General features: G+C 54.1%; 1 protein-coding gene across 1 annotated transcript; it reads right to left on the reverse strand.

Annotated features, from left to right (window-relative positions):
* Nucleotides 1-158: 158 nt before the first annotated feature.
* On the reverse strand, nucleotides 159-11,509 carry NPTX2 (neuronal pentraxin 2). Its single transcript, XM_028088465.1, has 5 exons — nucleotides 11,084-11,509; nucleotides 9,272-9,488; nucleotides 4,479-4,723; nucleotides 2,481-2,660; nucleotides 159-1,609 (listed from the first exon to the last, which is right to left on the reverse strand). The coding sequence occupies exons 1-5, from the start codon at nucleotides 11,507-11,509 to the stop codon at nucleotides 1,382-1,384; spliced, it is 1,296 nt and encodes a 431-aa protein (XP_027944266.1). The 3' UTR covers nucleotides 159-1,381.
* Nucleotides 11,510-15,890: the final 4,381 nt, after the last annotated feature.

Below are 15,890 nucleotides of genomic sequence, written 5' to 3' on the forward strand. Positions count from 1 at the left end.
TCCTGGTTGAGAAGACAGGGGCCGGTTGGAGACTGCCCCCCTACCTCCAAGCATTCCAGTGCCCCTGGGTCTGCCAGACACAGGCCCCAGGCTTGTGGACTGTGGCAAAGCCCCACCCCCCCACCCTCAGCCCCAGACAGGGAGCAAACATACAGAGGCATCTTCCAGTGCACTTTAATCAAAATTCCGTCATCATAAGATTTCTTGTAGCATACAGTGTTAGGATGGGCATGTCAACTTGGTCCTACAAATGGAATTTCCACAGATTTGCACTTCAAACATGTATGAAAAATAAAATATATAATATTTAGCTTTATAAATTTCCCCACTTCATCACTCTTCTTAAAATAAGTTACTACCTCTGTCCAATAAATTAAGCAACCTGGAGTCACCGAGCAAATATCAGCCAAATGACTTCCATTTCCTGAAAAAGTTCTGGGGGAAATACTTGAGACAGTCAAACGCTTACAGGAATCAACATGAATTAAAAGTAGCACATTCCTCACAGTGGGGCGAGACATCAAAAATGGAAGGCTGCTAATGGCTGTTCTCTGTTGGGAAAAAATAAATCCCCCCTGACCATACCGAATGGTTGTAGAAGCTGCAACTGAACTTTTGGCACCGGTGGAGAAAAGAGACTTTGCAAAGAAGCCATTCCCAGCGCTGAGTCCATCAAAGCATCCGTCGGAGGGAGAGGTGACAGAGGCGGAGGCTCAACTGCCACAGCCCTCCTCCAGAACTCCCTTCTGCTTTCCAGCTCCCAGCCCCCTCTGGAGGTCTGGCTGCCCCCTCCATCTTGGAGAAGGCAGGGCGTGGTCTGGGCAGCCTGCCCTCCTCCTCGAGCTGAAGAGTTCCTCAGAGCATAGTAAAGAACACCAAGAGAAAGGCCCTTCTGTGAGCAGCGGGGGCTGCTTTGCTGCGTGCTCAGGGGACAGCAGGGTATACTCAATACACAAGGGACACAGACACTCCAGCAGGATGGCCGCACAGCCTTTAAAGGGGACAGACAGAAGGTGCACACAGGACATCGAGGATCCAAGAGGGTGGGCAAGGCTGCGATGCGCTAGCAATTACAGGGGCTCTGTACGGGGCCTCAAGGGCCTTAATCCCCCCCCACCCCCAGCAGGAAGTCCGATTTGCCCACCTGCAAGCTCAGGGCTTCTTCCCCCCTCAAAACAACACAATCTTGGTAAGGAACAAAGAATCCAGTAACAAGGGCTGCTACAGAGCCTCGGCCTTCCAAGAGTCCCTGGGAATGAGCTTCGGGGGCCCCAGCCCATTCTGGCAGGGGCTTTTACACAGTTTAGCTGGGGGAGGAGGTGGCCTTGCACTTCCGACAGGAACAGCCCAGTCCCGGCCTCCTAGACAGAGCAGGAGGCAGCTACAAGTCAAGGAGACGCTCCTCACAGGTCTCCACGGGCCACTTTGAAGCCCCTCCAAACACATCGACGTTGTTGTCCACCCAGGGTATGATGTTGCCGGGCATGTTCGTGGAGCAGTTGGCAATGTTGATAATTTCTTGTGCACGAAGGACGCGGTCCCATATGTTGAACTGGCTGAGCTCCCCCACGAATGCCTGCGTGGCATCGAACCTGCCCCCAACCGTGTCCTGGGAAGGTGCGGGGGAGCAGAACCACATCGGCGCAGGTTCAAAAAGCAGACATACCTGCTAATTCTCCTGGACCGTGAACGGCCTTCCGGAAGGGATGCCAACTTGGGAGGGAGATGGGGAGACTGGGGCATTTTCCCAACTCCCTCCAACTCTGGCCACACCCCCTAACCCCTGATTCCTGCACATCCCGGAGCTCCAGGACACATGAAACCACCTCGAGACTAGAGTGGAAAGATATTTGCCCAAAGTCCCAAAGCTAGCACTAGATCCAGGTCTCCAGACTCCCAGCCTCTCCCAGGGAAGTGAGGGGAGGAATGGGCCGTCAGCAAACCTCAAACACAGGCTGAAACATCAACTGTTATCTGCCCAGTAGCAGACAAGCAACTTACATTTCCCCTCTCCCAGAGGGTGAGTTTCTTGAGGGCAGCTTCTGAAGTCACTTTCCCACCCCCATCTCCCTCAGGAGGCTGAGCACCCTACAGGCATGCCCTAAGTGCCCCAAAACACTGAGCCAGCAGCTCCTGGAAGATGCCATGTCAGCTCTTGGCATCCTGAATCACAGCTGTGCCTGGCAGAGGCCAAACACCTGGAGAAAAGCCAAAGTCCCTTCCTGATAACATGACCCCAGGGACACTCCTGATCACCTGTGTTGGACTCCATTCTGCAATCTATCTGACCCATCACACCAACTTGGTCGCCCGCCCTCTGCCCCTCAGGCCACAAGACAGCATGGTGTCAGGCCTCAGTGGCCAGGTCCGGCAGGCAGACAGCTGGCCAGGGACCCCAGGGGCCCCGGGGCAGCCTGCAAGTGTGGCCTTGTGCTGCTCGCCTGGCCAGTATGCTCCCCTCTTGCACCCCCTGCACTCACCTGTTCCTGCCCGAGGATCAGCACACCCCCTGGCTTGATGGGGTGCCAGGGGGCCAGGTTCTCCCCAGTGCCGAGTTTCTCCCCATCCTGGAAAGCTTCCCACATGCCATCCCGTGTCGTCCAAGTGATACAGATATGGTGCCACTTGCCGTCACTGACAAACAGGGGCAGCTGTGCAACCTGTGGACAGTGACATGCAGGTGAGGGTCCCCGCAGGGTTTCCAGAAGTGTGACCTGCAGAGAGGCTGGAGGTCCTGCTGCTCCCATCATGCAGGGTCCCGGCTCGTCTCCCCTTCTCTGCACTGTGGGTGACATGGGCAGCTCTGCCGCTCAGAACGCCTGGGATGGGGGGAGACACTGGGTGACACAGACAGCCAAGAGGAAAGGGGCAGGCAGCCTGGGTACAAGCCCCTGACCCCAGGGTGGCCCGGCTTTCAAGGGGACCCCAGCTGAGGGTCCAGGATGCTGTGCAGACAGAGCAGATGTGAAGTGAAGGACAAGCCCCCTCCCTGCCATGCCTGGGCCTGAATGTGTCATGCCAGAGAGCCTGAAGGGAAGTCAGGGTTCTACTGGGCCAGCTTCTCTGGAAAACAGCCAGACCAGGCATCTACACTCTAGGCAGGGGCTCAAATTCTATCATGGCACCTGGGGACGTGTGTGTGTGTGTGTGTTCCTGTGCAGAGGACCAAAGGCCGTGTGTGTGTGTGTGTGTGTGTGTGTGTGTGTGTGTGTGTGTGTGTTCCTGTGCAGAAGACCAAAGGCCTACAATTATGTGGGAGTGTGTGTGTGCTGGGGGGTGCACACAGGGACCCCCCCATATGGAACCGGAGGAAGGGCATTTTGACCCACATTGTCTGCACGTAGTCCCGTGAGCACTACAGACCAGCCCAACCGGGTACCATCCTGTTGTTACTGCTGGTATCCTAGCAACCCGCTGCTTCCTCCCAAGAATTGGCTGTTTACATGCCACCTAACCCAAGAGGAAAACAAGGTTCTGGGCCCTGCTGTGTCCAAGGCCGTTATTTAGAACAATTAATCCCTGCTTGGGGACATGGTCACCGCCAGAAGGAGCCCAGCAGGGAGATTCCACAGCATTTACCACTTAAACTACCCCCAGGATGGTTCAGTAACGGCAGACTAAGGGGCCAGGGCAGAGGCAGCAGGGGGCTGGAACAGTCACTCAAACGCTCAGCTCCAGCAAGGACGTGAGGACACATTTCTTTGGCTATGTTGAGTCTGACATCAGAATGGAAGTTTAAGTGGAGTTCCTGGAGGTCCCGCAGATGCCCAGAGCAGAGTTCTTGAGAAGATCCGCTCTTGAATGTCGAAACCAGCCAGTCTATTAAAAAGGGATATTTACTCTGGAAAAAGCAAGACTGTAGGGACAGAGAACAGATCAGTGGTTGTCATGGGCTGGTGTAGGGGCAAGAGCGGACCACAAAGGGGAATAAGGAGATTTGGTGGGGGGAGGAGGGGAGAAATGAAACATTTCCATATTTCAATTGTGGTAGTCACACAATTGTCAAAACTGGTCGGACTGTTGGCTGAAAACTCTAAGTTTTACTGTAAACTGTACCTCAATAGACCACCCCCAAAAGATAGGCTGATAAATACCCTACACAGAGAGACATACACATACCCCCCTTCCCTAATCAGTATGGCCCTAGGGAGCAGCCCTCACTCAGCGGCCCAAGGGCCTGTGACCATTCAGGCTGGCCCACAGAGACCCCAGCTCTGTTCCTTCCACACCGTCTGGCTTGGAGCCTGTGCCCCTTTCTAGGCCAGACTCAGCTCGGATCTCCACCAGCCACGGCTTCCTGCCCCTGCCCCCTATCCAGACAGCCAGCCAGAGCGGGGCTGAGTCAGTGCAGAGCTGTCCCCACTGCGAGGAGGAGAGCCCTGCAGGAGAGCCCGCCAAGAAGGCCGGCTGTCAAGACGCGGCTGCATCCTGACTACTGCCGCCGTGATGGGGGCAGGTGGTGTCCAAGCAGGCCTCACCTTGTCATTGATGAGCAGCTCAATGGGGTTGTTGCCCCACTCTATCAGCACGATCTCGTTGGCCTGCCCGGGCACTGCATAAGAGAAAGGGGTGCCGATGCCCGGCAACGCACTGGATCGCAGCCACAGGCAGATGGTGAAGGCGTATAGTTCAGGCAGTGTCTTCTTGATCTTGCCATACAGGTAGTTTGTGCGGAGGGGGAGGGACACTTTGAACGCATCGGGAGACTTGAACGCGCTGTTGCCTGGGGGGTGGAGAAGAGAGGCGGCGGTGTGTGAGCCTACTCCCCGCCAGCGTAGCCCACAGCCACGGCTCACCCGGACCCCAACTTCCCCCATGTTGGTCCTTCAAGCAACAGAGCGCCTGCTACCAGGAAGCCATGGTGCAAAGTGTTACCAGCCCAGGAGTAAACAAGAGCGGCCTTGCTCTTGAAAGCTTGAGGAAGCGGGTAGGGACAAGCTGGATTTAATTTTCTGGTTAAATTAAGCCAGAAAACCCTTCTTCAGCTCTTTTCTTGAAATCCTGGTCTCTTCAGCTCCTTCAGCAAGGGCGTGGTCAGGGCCTTGCTGGACTTGGGTTTAGAGGCAGGAAGTCCTAACAGGGACCTGGGCACTTGATAGACACTCGTCAAGCCAGTAAGCCCCTCACTTCTCACCCTACAGAATCCCTGCACCCAAGCAAAGGAGTCCACATTGGTACCTGGACATTACAGCTTAACTCAGAAGTGGCTTTTTGGACTAAATCCCTTACATGAACCACTTTGCTCATGATTCACCCTTTCCTCCTAGAGAGAAGATTGCATCTGTCGACCATTTCCTGTGGTTTGGTGCCAGAGGCAGAGAAATACAGAGGTGTCCCTCCCCGCTGAGGTTAACACCCCTAGCCAGAGTCTTGAGCCCTTGGGGCCTGCCTGGGACTGATGAGAACCCCCTGACTGTCCCCATGTAAATGGCACTTCCAAAATCTTTGAAAGCCACTGGTACTCTTAAATGGGTCTAAGTAATTTCTAATAGTCTTGATTTAAGCTCAAAATTAAAAATAAAAATAAACACACAAAAGGCAAGTCCCTGTCTCGAGTTATCACAGATTCTGAAGTTTGCAGGGTCCCACCCGATTCTGTGAGCTGTCATGGCAGAAACTTCCATCTTATTTGGGGACTAGATGCTTCTGGTGAAGGAGCCTAAACACCCTTCGCTCATTCAACAAGTATTTATTAGGTATCCATGAGGGGCCAGATGGATTCGGTCACCGTGAAAAACAGGCAGGCTCTCTGGACCCAGAACCACCGGAGCCAAAGTGCCTAGGTCTCGAGTGCATGAATCAGCCCCTTCTACAGAACAGAAGCCAGAACAGATGAGCCTTTCTCCCCTGCAATCTCCCAAACTCCTTTGCTTTCATAGAAAATAACATGTGAGAGAAGCTCTTTGGGGCCATGGTTCACCCCCACCCATGGAAGACCTGCAAAGAAAAGCAATAGGGCCCAGCATCACCCTTTCAACCTGTCTGGAACAGGCAGCAGAGAAAGACTAGCCTCTGGGCTTCACAGGTACTATTTACTTGAATCTGCTGCTTATGCAGTCTTGCCCAGTCCATCCCGAGCTCCCAGTATGCGGGGCCGCTGAGTACCTGGCGAGGGTTGGGAAGACTTGGTCACCCGGGGAAGCCGAGGGGGGCCAGGCCGGGTACAGGCTGGGACTGAGCCCGCATTAGGCTGAAGCAAAACTGAGGCTAGGAAGCCCCACTTCCCGATTCTGCGGGTTGTGCAGTTGAGGCACGGAGTCTTGGAGGTGCGAGAGGACTTACCCCAGGTCACACGGCTAATGAAGGACAGAGCAGGGAGTGGAAGTCCCTCGCTCAACTATGTGCAGCCAGTAGTACTTAATCTGCAAATGGCCATGTTCTTCACAAAGGCATGATTAGCTAATAAAGAGAAATGGCTTCTATCCTTGCAGGTGGGCAGGCCTGCTGATTTAATAGGGCTCAGTGTCGGTAATATCGTTAGCTAGGTGACAACGGATAGGTTTAATTAGACCTGGGAGAGCCAAAGGGCAGAGGAGGGGCCCACACCCCGAAAGCTGGTGACCTCTATTTATATCAAACAGCTTGGAGGTTTAGAGGAAACTTCGTTAAAACCAATTAAGGCATTAAAAGGCCTGACCAATAAATCAGACGCTGCAGGTGGCAGACAAGTGAAAATGGGGGGCAGCTGGGGCCAAAGAGAGACGGGTTCTGTCTTCTGGCAATGTTTACTTCAACTCCAAGGTGGGCTGTGCCTGGCCAGCTGGCCCAGAACCTAGAGGCCCCTGCAGACGAGCAGATCCCACGACAGAGAAAACAAGCATCCGTGGGATCAGGCAGCACGAGCATCTGCATGCAGCACTGGATGCTCATCCCTGGGCTCTGGGGAGCCTCCTGCTCAGTGGGGCTGGAGCCCACACACCGCTCCAGGCTCTTGTCCTCTGGGGTCACCACCAAGTTCAACCCCAGCTCTGCAACCTGCTGGACCTGGGAATGCACTTGGCTCTCTGACTCAGTCAGTCCCTCATCTATAACTACTGCCTACCTCACACAGTTGTTGCAAGGGTTACAGAAAACACAGAATGTGGAAGTCACGGCCTGGTGTCTGGCCCGGAACAGGCCCATAACAGGCAGGAGATGAACTGAGGGCCAGAGTCCCCAAAGCCCCCTACTTTGCATATGCTTGAGGTCCATTTCCTCCAGTCTCAGCAGGATGCTTTGAGGAACAGAGTATATTTTCCACTCATGGTCTATCTGGGGCCTGGGAGTTTATATATCCCTTTATTCTCATCACAAATAGGACAGATAGAAACTCAAAATTACCCAGAAGACAAACTGGTTGGCAAATGATCACTTTTCTCCCAGACTCATACCAGAGCTGGGTGGAGCACACAGAAGGATTCTAGAGCTCTCCTGGTGGGTCAGTACCAGGTCCTGGGGGCTCTACAAGAAGGCCAGTCAGGGGCCCTGCCCTGTGGGGCACGGCGCTCACTAGGACACGGACACCTCCTTTCTGTGCCAGATGAGCTCTGAGGGCTCCCTGTAAAACCTAGGTATCAAGAGCGTGGGTGCTGGAATCGGGCTGGGGATGGGAGGGACAGTCACAAAGTGGCAGCTCCTGGGTTGTCAAAGCCATGTTGTTGCTGCTCACCAGCTGGTGGCCCAGGTCCCACCTCAGTCCCCTCTCCCCAAATGACACACCTCTGGCCGAAAGCTTCAGGGCATTTTTCTCATCTGTGTAATGGGTATAAGAGAAGTCCTATCTCACAGGGGTGATGGGCTCAGCACACACTAATTCAGCAGGCTTCTATTAACCTACATCCTTGTAGCAATTCAGCCACCGAGCCAAGCAAGACACAGCCACCAAGGTCTCTGGTGGAGCTCTCTTTTCGTGCTACAGCTATCCCCTTCAAGATACTAAGTGACTGTGGTGTCCCCAGGTTCCACTGTGGGTGAGGCTGGGGAAAGGGGAGGCAAGCCACCCTCACCTTGGACCTAATGCTGCCCTTCTGTCCTCCTGTCCGCAAGAAAGGCTGCAGCTGCTCTGCCTTCAGGGAAGTCTCTTGAGACCTCAGGAGTTTCCTGAGGTCACCCAGCAGAGGTGAGGCAGAGAGGACATTCTTTCAGAAACTCCAGAATCCAAGTCTAACGGGTAAGTCACCCACCCCTTATGGAGAAGGATAAGGAAGAAAACAGAAAGTGATGGAGGAGACCTGTGACTTCTGGGGAGGTGCTGTAAAATGGAACAGAGACACCATCCCCTTGATCATCTGGCCCGCCCCCACTGGCGTCACTAAAGGCATAACTGGACGTACTCCTATCAGTTCATGAAATGGAGTAACGAGAAACTGTCTTTGTCAGGCTGGTGCATTTCAGAAGATTACCATCTCATCTCCACTATCGGCAAACTTAAACTTCACTCTCAGGCCACCTGGCAGTTTAGGCCTCAATCACTTAGGGCCCTCAATCCCTTCCCTTCCTGTGCCCCATGGAAGAAACTTAGCCACCACAGTGCGAGCCGAGAAGAGAAAGATACTCAGAATCCGCCGAAGGATGAGAAGTGGCTGAAATGCCCACATGGCAGAAGGACGGGGTTAGGTGGTTTGTCCAAGCTGGTCCTGAGGGCACTGGCTTTCCCGATAATGCCAGGGGTCTGGGGTTGGGGCTAATTCCTGAGACAACCATCCTCAATCACGCTTATCATTTGCTCAAACAGCCACGAGCTATCTCCATGCAGGGTCAGGCACTGTAGACACCCCGGGGGGTTAACTGTAAGGGATGGAAACCAGGCTGCTCCCAGCAGCAATCGGCCCCTTCTGTCTCCACTAGGTTGGAAGATGTATCAACAAGGCCGTTAAGTTGGGCAACTGTCAGGAGGAAACCCTAAACCCCTGTGCACCAGGAGAGATGCCTCAAGTTGAAAGAGCAACACTTCATTTGAGAAACAGAGAAGGGAAAGTGGAGAGCTGGGGATTGGTAAAGAGCGCTGTGGTGTTCTGCCTGTAGGACAGGTAGGTTCGGAGATGACCCAAGAGCAGCCTCAGAGCCGACCCCAGCAAACAGAAGCAGAGTCCGGGGCTGAGGTCACCACTCCCTCAAGGGCCCTAGTGACTGCCTGTCTGTAAGTGGGTGGCTGTGGGCCAGCCCCCCTCTGCCTGCTCTGAGCCCAGCTTCCCTTACACTGCAGCCAAACACCAAGACAATGGGGTGGGGGTGGGGGGGGCTGAGAGGGATGTCAGCCAGAGGGCGACAGAGAAGCTAGCCAAGAACTCACCTCGCTCCAGCTCAGTCACCCTCTGCAGCAGAGCATTCAGGGCATTCTCGGTCTTCTGCCGATGAGCCGAGGTCTCATTGTGGAGCAGGGACTTCTCATCCTCCAGCTCCGCCACTTTGCTCAGTAGCTGCCTCTCCAGCTCCCCCAGTCGCCGCTGGAGCACCTCTCGAAAGTCGCTGGGCAGCACTGCGTTGGACACGTTCACTCGGAGCTGGTGCTTTTAGATGGGGAGAGGGACACATGAGGGAGAAGTATTAAGGCCATTTAAAAAGAAATTGTGAAATGTAGCTCTAAAAGCCCAACCACACAGGGAGAAGCTTCCAAAACGGGAGTATTAAATCGTGCCAATGGCACAAAGGGGAGCACTTCACGGATGCCTTTTTCTTTTTTGTATGGAAAGGATTTCAAAGTCAAACAAGAATTACCTTGCTGCAGTATTTGAAACTTACGAATTTCATTTTCCTCTCTCAGAAAGCTATTTTCCTCCTCTTGCTAACAAGTCAAAATTTTAATCACTATCTACCATCCTTGGGTAAAGGCCACAACACAGTGAAGATTTAAAAAAAAAAAAAAAAGTTAACCAAATGGTACTCAAAGCAGATGAGCTTTCATCTATAAGTGAAAACAGCCCCCAAGTCCCATGGCACAAAGGTGAATAACTATGCTTGCAGAGATGTTACTGGAAAATGAGAGACCTAAAACATGACAGTTCTGAATTCCAGGAATCTTTGCTTTGAATGCTGTTTCTAAATCCTCACTTCCTATGTCTCTTACTCCTCTACCATCATGCTGGCTCTGGAGGCAGTCTGCCACTGGCTAGCCATGAATCCTTGGCAAGCTATTTACCCCCTTTCTAAGCATTCCAAATTGTAAAATGCAGTTAAGAGGATCTGCTTCAAAGGACTGTTGCAAGGGTTAAAATGAGATAACACGCCCAGTATATATTTAGTAAACTAGAAATGTTAGCTGCTATTAATCATAATGAATCAAGGGATATACAGATGCTGGAAATACTGAATTTAGCCATCATGCCACAGGAAATCCTCAAATAATTTTTCAATAATTACCACCTGTAATTGAAACCTAGTTTTGTTAATAAGTATTCTGGTAAACGTCTTTAACAGAAACGTCCACACTTCTTAAATAGGGTTCGAAAGTATAGATGGAAGTTAAATGAGGATTTCTCTTGCCAAGTTCCAAACTGCACACACCCTCCAAGAGAGAAACGGAAGAAGGTCCCTTCCCCCAGAGCAGCCTGGAAGGGCACCTTAGAACTGGCACAATTCGCGGACAGAGCTTTTTTGAAGTTAAAACCAGGTTTCCTCCGAGGCGCCAACCGGTGTGTGGCCCGGGACCCGCCCGCGCTCGCCTCCCCGCCGAGACCCTGGGGTCTCCGCCCGCTCTGGTCCAGCCCGACCTGATTTATAAAAGGAAACACGGGATGCCCGGGGCAGCTGATCGCACGCGGCAGCCGCACGTCACCCGGCACAGCCTCTGGGAGCGCGTCCGGCCCCAGGGCACTCGGACATTTACAAGAAAGAAGAGGCCGTCCCGGTCCGCTCACCCGGACCTCGGTTAGTGACTGGCCACTCGGCGGACAGTCCCGGCCCGCGGGGGGAGTTAACCCTTTCCTTCCAGCAAGACGCGGGGTGGGGGGCGGGATGCGAGCCCCGCAAGTAAGTTCGCGAGCCCGACAGAGAAGCAAGCCCCCCGACCCCAAGCCCAGCTCGCTGTGTCCCGCACAGCCAGGCGGGCAGGACCACGCGCCCCACCACCACCCCGCGCCCCCCAGAGCCCCCCGCGCTCGGCTACCTCGAGGCTCTCCAGGCGGTCCTTGAGGGTCTGCAGCGAGCGGCTGAGCTGCTCCACGACGTGGCCGGGGTCCCGAGGCAGATCTCCCATAGTGTCCTTGCCTGTAGCGGCCGGGCCCTGCGCCTTGCCGCCCGTCAACCCCTCGCAGCGCGCCAGCTTGCCCGTGAGCTCGCGGATGGCCTCGCGCTGCGCGCCCAGCGTCTCCTTCTGCTGCACGACGGTCTCGCGCAGCTGCAGCACCGCGGCCCGCAGCTCCTCCTCGGGGCTCAGCGCGCCGCCCTGCATGGGCATCGCGGGCAACGGGCAGCCGGCGCGCGCCGCTTCCGGGGGCAGCGCCGTGCACACGAAGCGGCTGCCGGGCGCCGGGCCGTCTTGGGCGCCGGCGGCCACGGCGAGCGCCACGCCGGCGGCCAGCAGCACCAGCATCCCGCCACCGCAGCGCTCACTCCAGCATCAGCGGGCAGGCAGGCGGGCGGGCGCCGTCGGGGCGCTCCGCGGAGGCGCCTCTGCTGCGGGCTGCAGCCGGGCGCGCCGCTCGAGGGCAGCTTGAGCGCCGGAGCTAACGGAACCGCCTGCCTCACGTAACTCGCGGTCTCCGCCCGGCGCAGCGATCTGGTCCGACCCGGCCCGCGCGCCCTTTCTTAAGCTGGGGGTGGGGGGGGGCCGGCGCGTGGGGCGCAGCGCCGCGAGCTCTGATTGGCCCGGCTGGGCGCGCGTCAGCGACGGGGCGGGGCGGGGGCGCCTTCTCTCAGCGGGCGGGCGCGTGTGTGGGCCCGAGTCGGGGGCGCTAGCGCGGGGTTGTGGGGCCCCCAGAAAAGGAGGACTGAGGTAAAAAAAAAAAAAAAAGAAAAAAGAAAGAAAAAAGGCCGCCCGGGTGCCCTCGCGAGCCTTAGCTGGCGTGTCCAGGCGCCCCCCAGACCCACCCGAGGACGCGGGCGTCGCGGGCTGAAGAGAAGCCGGCAGCTTCCCCGGGCCGGCTTCTGAGCTTCCGGCTCGGCGCGACGCCTCGCTCCGCGGTCACCGCCGCCCCCGTGGGGAGGGACCCCCACTTCCCATGTGAGGAAAGTGAGGAGGAGCCCCAGGAGGAACTCGAACCCCGGGCTGCCGTCGAGAGCCCCCCGCGGGCCGCGCGGGCCTCCTCGTCCGGGCCGCGGTCGCCTCGCCCTGAAGGCGGGAAGGGGACGCACGACGGCCGCCTCCGGGCCGCCCTCCGCGTGCACGTCCACCTCCCCGGGCCGCCCTCCGCGTGCACGTCCACCTCCCCGGGCCGCCCGCCGCGTGCACGTCCACCTCCCCGGGCCGCCCGCCGCGTGCACGTCCACCTCCCCGGGCCGCCCGCCGCGTGCACGTCCACCTCCCCGGGCCGCCCGCCGCGTGCACGTCCACCTCCCCGGGCCGCCCTCCGCGTGCACGTCCACCTCCCCGGGCCGCCCTCCGCGTGCACGTCCACCTCCCCGGGCCGCCCTCCGCGTGCACGTCCACCTCCCCGGGCCGCCCGCCGCGTGCACGTCCACCTCCCCGGGCCGCCCGCCGCGTGCACGTCCACCTCCCCGGGCCGCCCGCCGCGTGCACGTCCACCTCCCCGGCCCGCCCGCCGCGTGCACGTCCACCTCCCCGGCCCGCCCCGCCGCCCGCCGCCGTGGGAAGACTTCTCAGGTCCTCGGGGACCGGAAACGCGCGCCAGACGCCGACTGCGCGTAGGGGGCGCCCGCACAGCCTCGCGCGCACACCGCCCCCGCCGGGGCCACGGCGCGGGAGCCGGCGTCACGAGGCCCCCCGCAGTGCTCTCCCGTGCTGGGGCCGGCGACAGCCCAGCAGGCGGTGGCCTCGCTCAGCAAGACCTGGGCTCCGTGGGCCCATCGGAGTGCAGCCATCGCGATGGCACCGCGTAGTACAGCCGAGCCCCACCCTCGTAAGCCGACTGCCCCCAGGTCCAGTTTCCCGGTGTGAGGCCGCGGGCCTCACGTTCTTGGAGAGCCCAGATATGGACAGAAACCCCAAAAGGCGGGAGCAGATTTGTTTCAGAATCTTGGCTGTGGCTTGCCAACAAGTTCAGAGAGATTTTGATGCACAGCTACAGACCGAGGTGGTTACTGCACATCATAAATGGAAACTTTATTTTTTTTCCCTCTGTGTTTTTAAGAAATCCTGTGGCAAGGTCATTAATCACATTATCCATTATGCCAGAAACAAATGGATTTGTCGCTTGTGCACAGAAGCTGCGGTTGATTCTGAAAACAAATTGTGTCAAAATAAATGAAATTATTATGATAATATAAAATAGACTGCAGTGATTAATCTCCAGAAACCAAATTTTGACCTGCTTTGCACTTAAAACAATAGCTTCTGTTATGGAAATACTTGTGGGGTTTTCAAGGACAATATAAGTAAATTACAAGAAAAGTTCTATTCGTGAAAATCTCTTCATGGAGAAACATGAGAGACAGAAAATCTGGTCTATACAACACCTAAAGCAGAGGACAGTGGAAGTGGTTCAGGTAAGAATATTCGTTGGTAGGAAAGGTACGGGGTGGGGATGGAGGGAAGTGGGTAACGGGCTAATGCCACTGTGGGTCCGCATCACCAGCGGGTGTCAGCTTCACAAAGTAAATATGACCTTGAACAGGCCCATTCCTCCTACATCCTTACTTCAGCTCCTTGAAAACTCCAGAAGTTCCAATGAGCCCCTATATACGCAAACTGCAATGATGAAGGCAGTAAGGTTGCAAAGCATGCTATAAGATACTACATTTTAGATGATTCCGTAAGGCACCAAATCCAAACATGTCCAGAATTACCCAGATAAGGATTTCACTTTTCAGCTTTCACTCATAGGTCTGATGGGTTTTTGTTGTTGTTGTTGTTGTTGTTGTTGTTTGTTTTTGTTTTTTTCCTGAGGCCTAGGTGGATCTTAATTGAATGTGAAAATAGAGTAACATAGCCTATATTGTTCCATATATCCATTCTAGACACAGCCTGATACATTTATATTTGCAACTACTTGAAATAGATGCTTGTTCCTTTAATAATTAAATAAAATCAAGTGTATTTCCAGAATTCTAATTTTCTCCTGAACAAAGAAAGCGGTGTATAAGGAGACATGAAAATAACAAAGCATATATCCCAAAATAATTACTCTTAAGTTTCTGAAAAGAGATTGCAATATGAGAAATGGTCAGTGAAATTGCCAAAGATGGAGAGACGGAGGCATTTAAGATGTTATTTCCTTTGGAGGCAGTATAATTAGAGGGCTTAGCTCACAAGGGTATTATAGGCTATTTAGGGTTTGATTCTGTTTTTCTGGTGCAGTGGGAAAGTCTGCTGGCTTAGAAAGAGAGGGACCGAGTCCTAATGCCAACTCTGTCACTGGCTAAGTGGTTTGGGGCGAGTCATTTCTCTTTCCTGGACCTCAGTTTCCTGTCTATAACACAAGGGGGTTAGACTAGATTCTCCAAAAACCCTTCTGGCTATGCTCAAGAGCTGATAGTTTGAAAAAGAATCACTGTTCAGTGTGATGAACATTCCGGAGCCTTGACCTGTTTGTGTTATGAACCACCTGTAGCCAATGATGAGTTTGGGAAAGTGGGGTATTTGTGTGTACAGCAGGTAAACCTTCACACAAAGATATGCTCCAGCTGTGGTTGAAACCTGCTCTCGACGACATGAAAGCTTGTCCTTGGTTTACTCACAGCACAACCACATTGTCTACCTGAAGGATCCTACATATCTGACTCATGCTATCCATAAGGACGGTTATGTGAGTGGCAGAGACCAGGGCCCACAGATTTTCCTCCACTTGAAAAGTCGTGCAGATCTGCTGCAGTGAATCAGCTCCACCTAATCTCTTAGTGTAACTGATGCTGCAGCATAGTAACCACCCACTCATTCACTATGTCTCCTGGCTCCCAGGTCAGCTGAGAGCCCAGTATGGACTTCAGCCGTGTGCTGGAAATCCTGATGAGCTCATTCCGCCTCCATTTTATTGCCCCATCTGTTTGGTTCCCTTGTTCTTCTCACATGCATTTTTATCTTGGTCTTCTGGGAAATGTGCTAATTTCCACCATGGTGTCAGAGGATCCCATCTTATACTTTCTTACATTTCCTTCTCTCTTTCTCAGTGCCACTTGGGAAGTCAAGAATGGGGGTGTGAGCTCAATAACAGAATCCAAGGACAGCTTTCTGTGAACATGACTCAGTAACTGTCCTCACTGCTGAATTTCAGTTGGGAGAGGAACTAAGAGTGTGTGATGTTTTTGGGGTGTTTTTGTTTGTTTTTCTTTTTTTCTCTTTTTTTTATAGGATTCAGTGCAGATACAACAGAATTTGTAGGCTCTAGTGAATTGTAACAAATACTCTTTTATGCCTAAAATGCTAAGACATTTTCGAGAGTGCATTTTTCACTAGACTGAACTAACTGCATAGTAGAGTAGAAAATGCTTGAGCTTTGGAGTCTTGTTTCAGCTCTTGTTTCAATCCTCGTTTTATAACTTGCCATTTGACCTTGAGAGGATAGCTTAACTTCTCTGAGCCTCATTTTTCTTATCTCTAACACCAAAGCTAAATTTACTACAAAGTATTATTGTCAGGCTTAGTGAGGTAATGTATGTGAACATGTTTGGCATATAGCAGGTGCACAATAGACGATAATTGTCCTTTTCTTCTCCTTTTCTCCACTGAATTCAGAGCTGAGTTGTATAAGTTCTTTCAGAAACAAAGTTTAAATTTTTCCTTTATTTTCTACAATATCCATTTGGAATTAAGTGGAAGCAAGAATTCTTGAGAAAGAACAGGCCACCCTCTTTGGAGG

The sequence above is a fragment of the Eumetopias jubatus genome, unplaced genomic scaffold (assembly GCF_037043125.1).
Source record: "Eumetopias jubatus isolate StellerSeaLion01/CBP00866 unplaced genomic scaffold, mEumJub1_p1.0 scaffold_12, whole genome shotgun sequence".
Classification (NCBI taxonomy): domain Eukaryota; kingdom Metazoa; phylum Chordata; class Mammalia; order Carnivora; family Otariidae; genus Eumetopias; species Eumetopias jubatus.

What these genes read in the sequence shown, in the direction of transcription:
- NPTX2 (XM_028088465.1), bottom strand. Translation starts at nt 11,509, where the DNA reads ATGCTGGTGCTGCTGGCCGCCGGCGTGGCGCTCGCCGTGGCCGCCGGC. An exon ending in AGCTGCTCATCAATGACAAG is followed by an intron (nt 2,661 to 4,478) that starts GTGAGGCCTGCT and finishes CACTGTCCACAG; the next exon opens with GTTGCACAGCTGCCCCTGTT. An exon ending in TGATCCTCGGGCAGGAACAG is followed by an intron (nt 1,610 to 2,480) that starts GTGAGTGCAGGG and finishes GCACCTTCCCAG; the next exon opens with GACACGGTTGGGGGCAGGTT.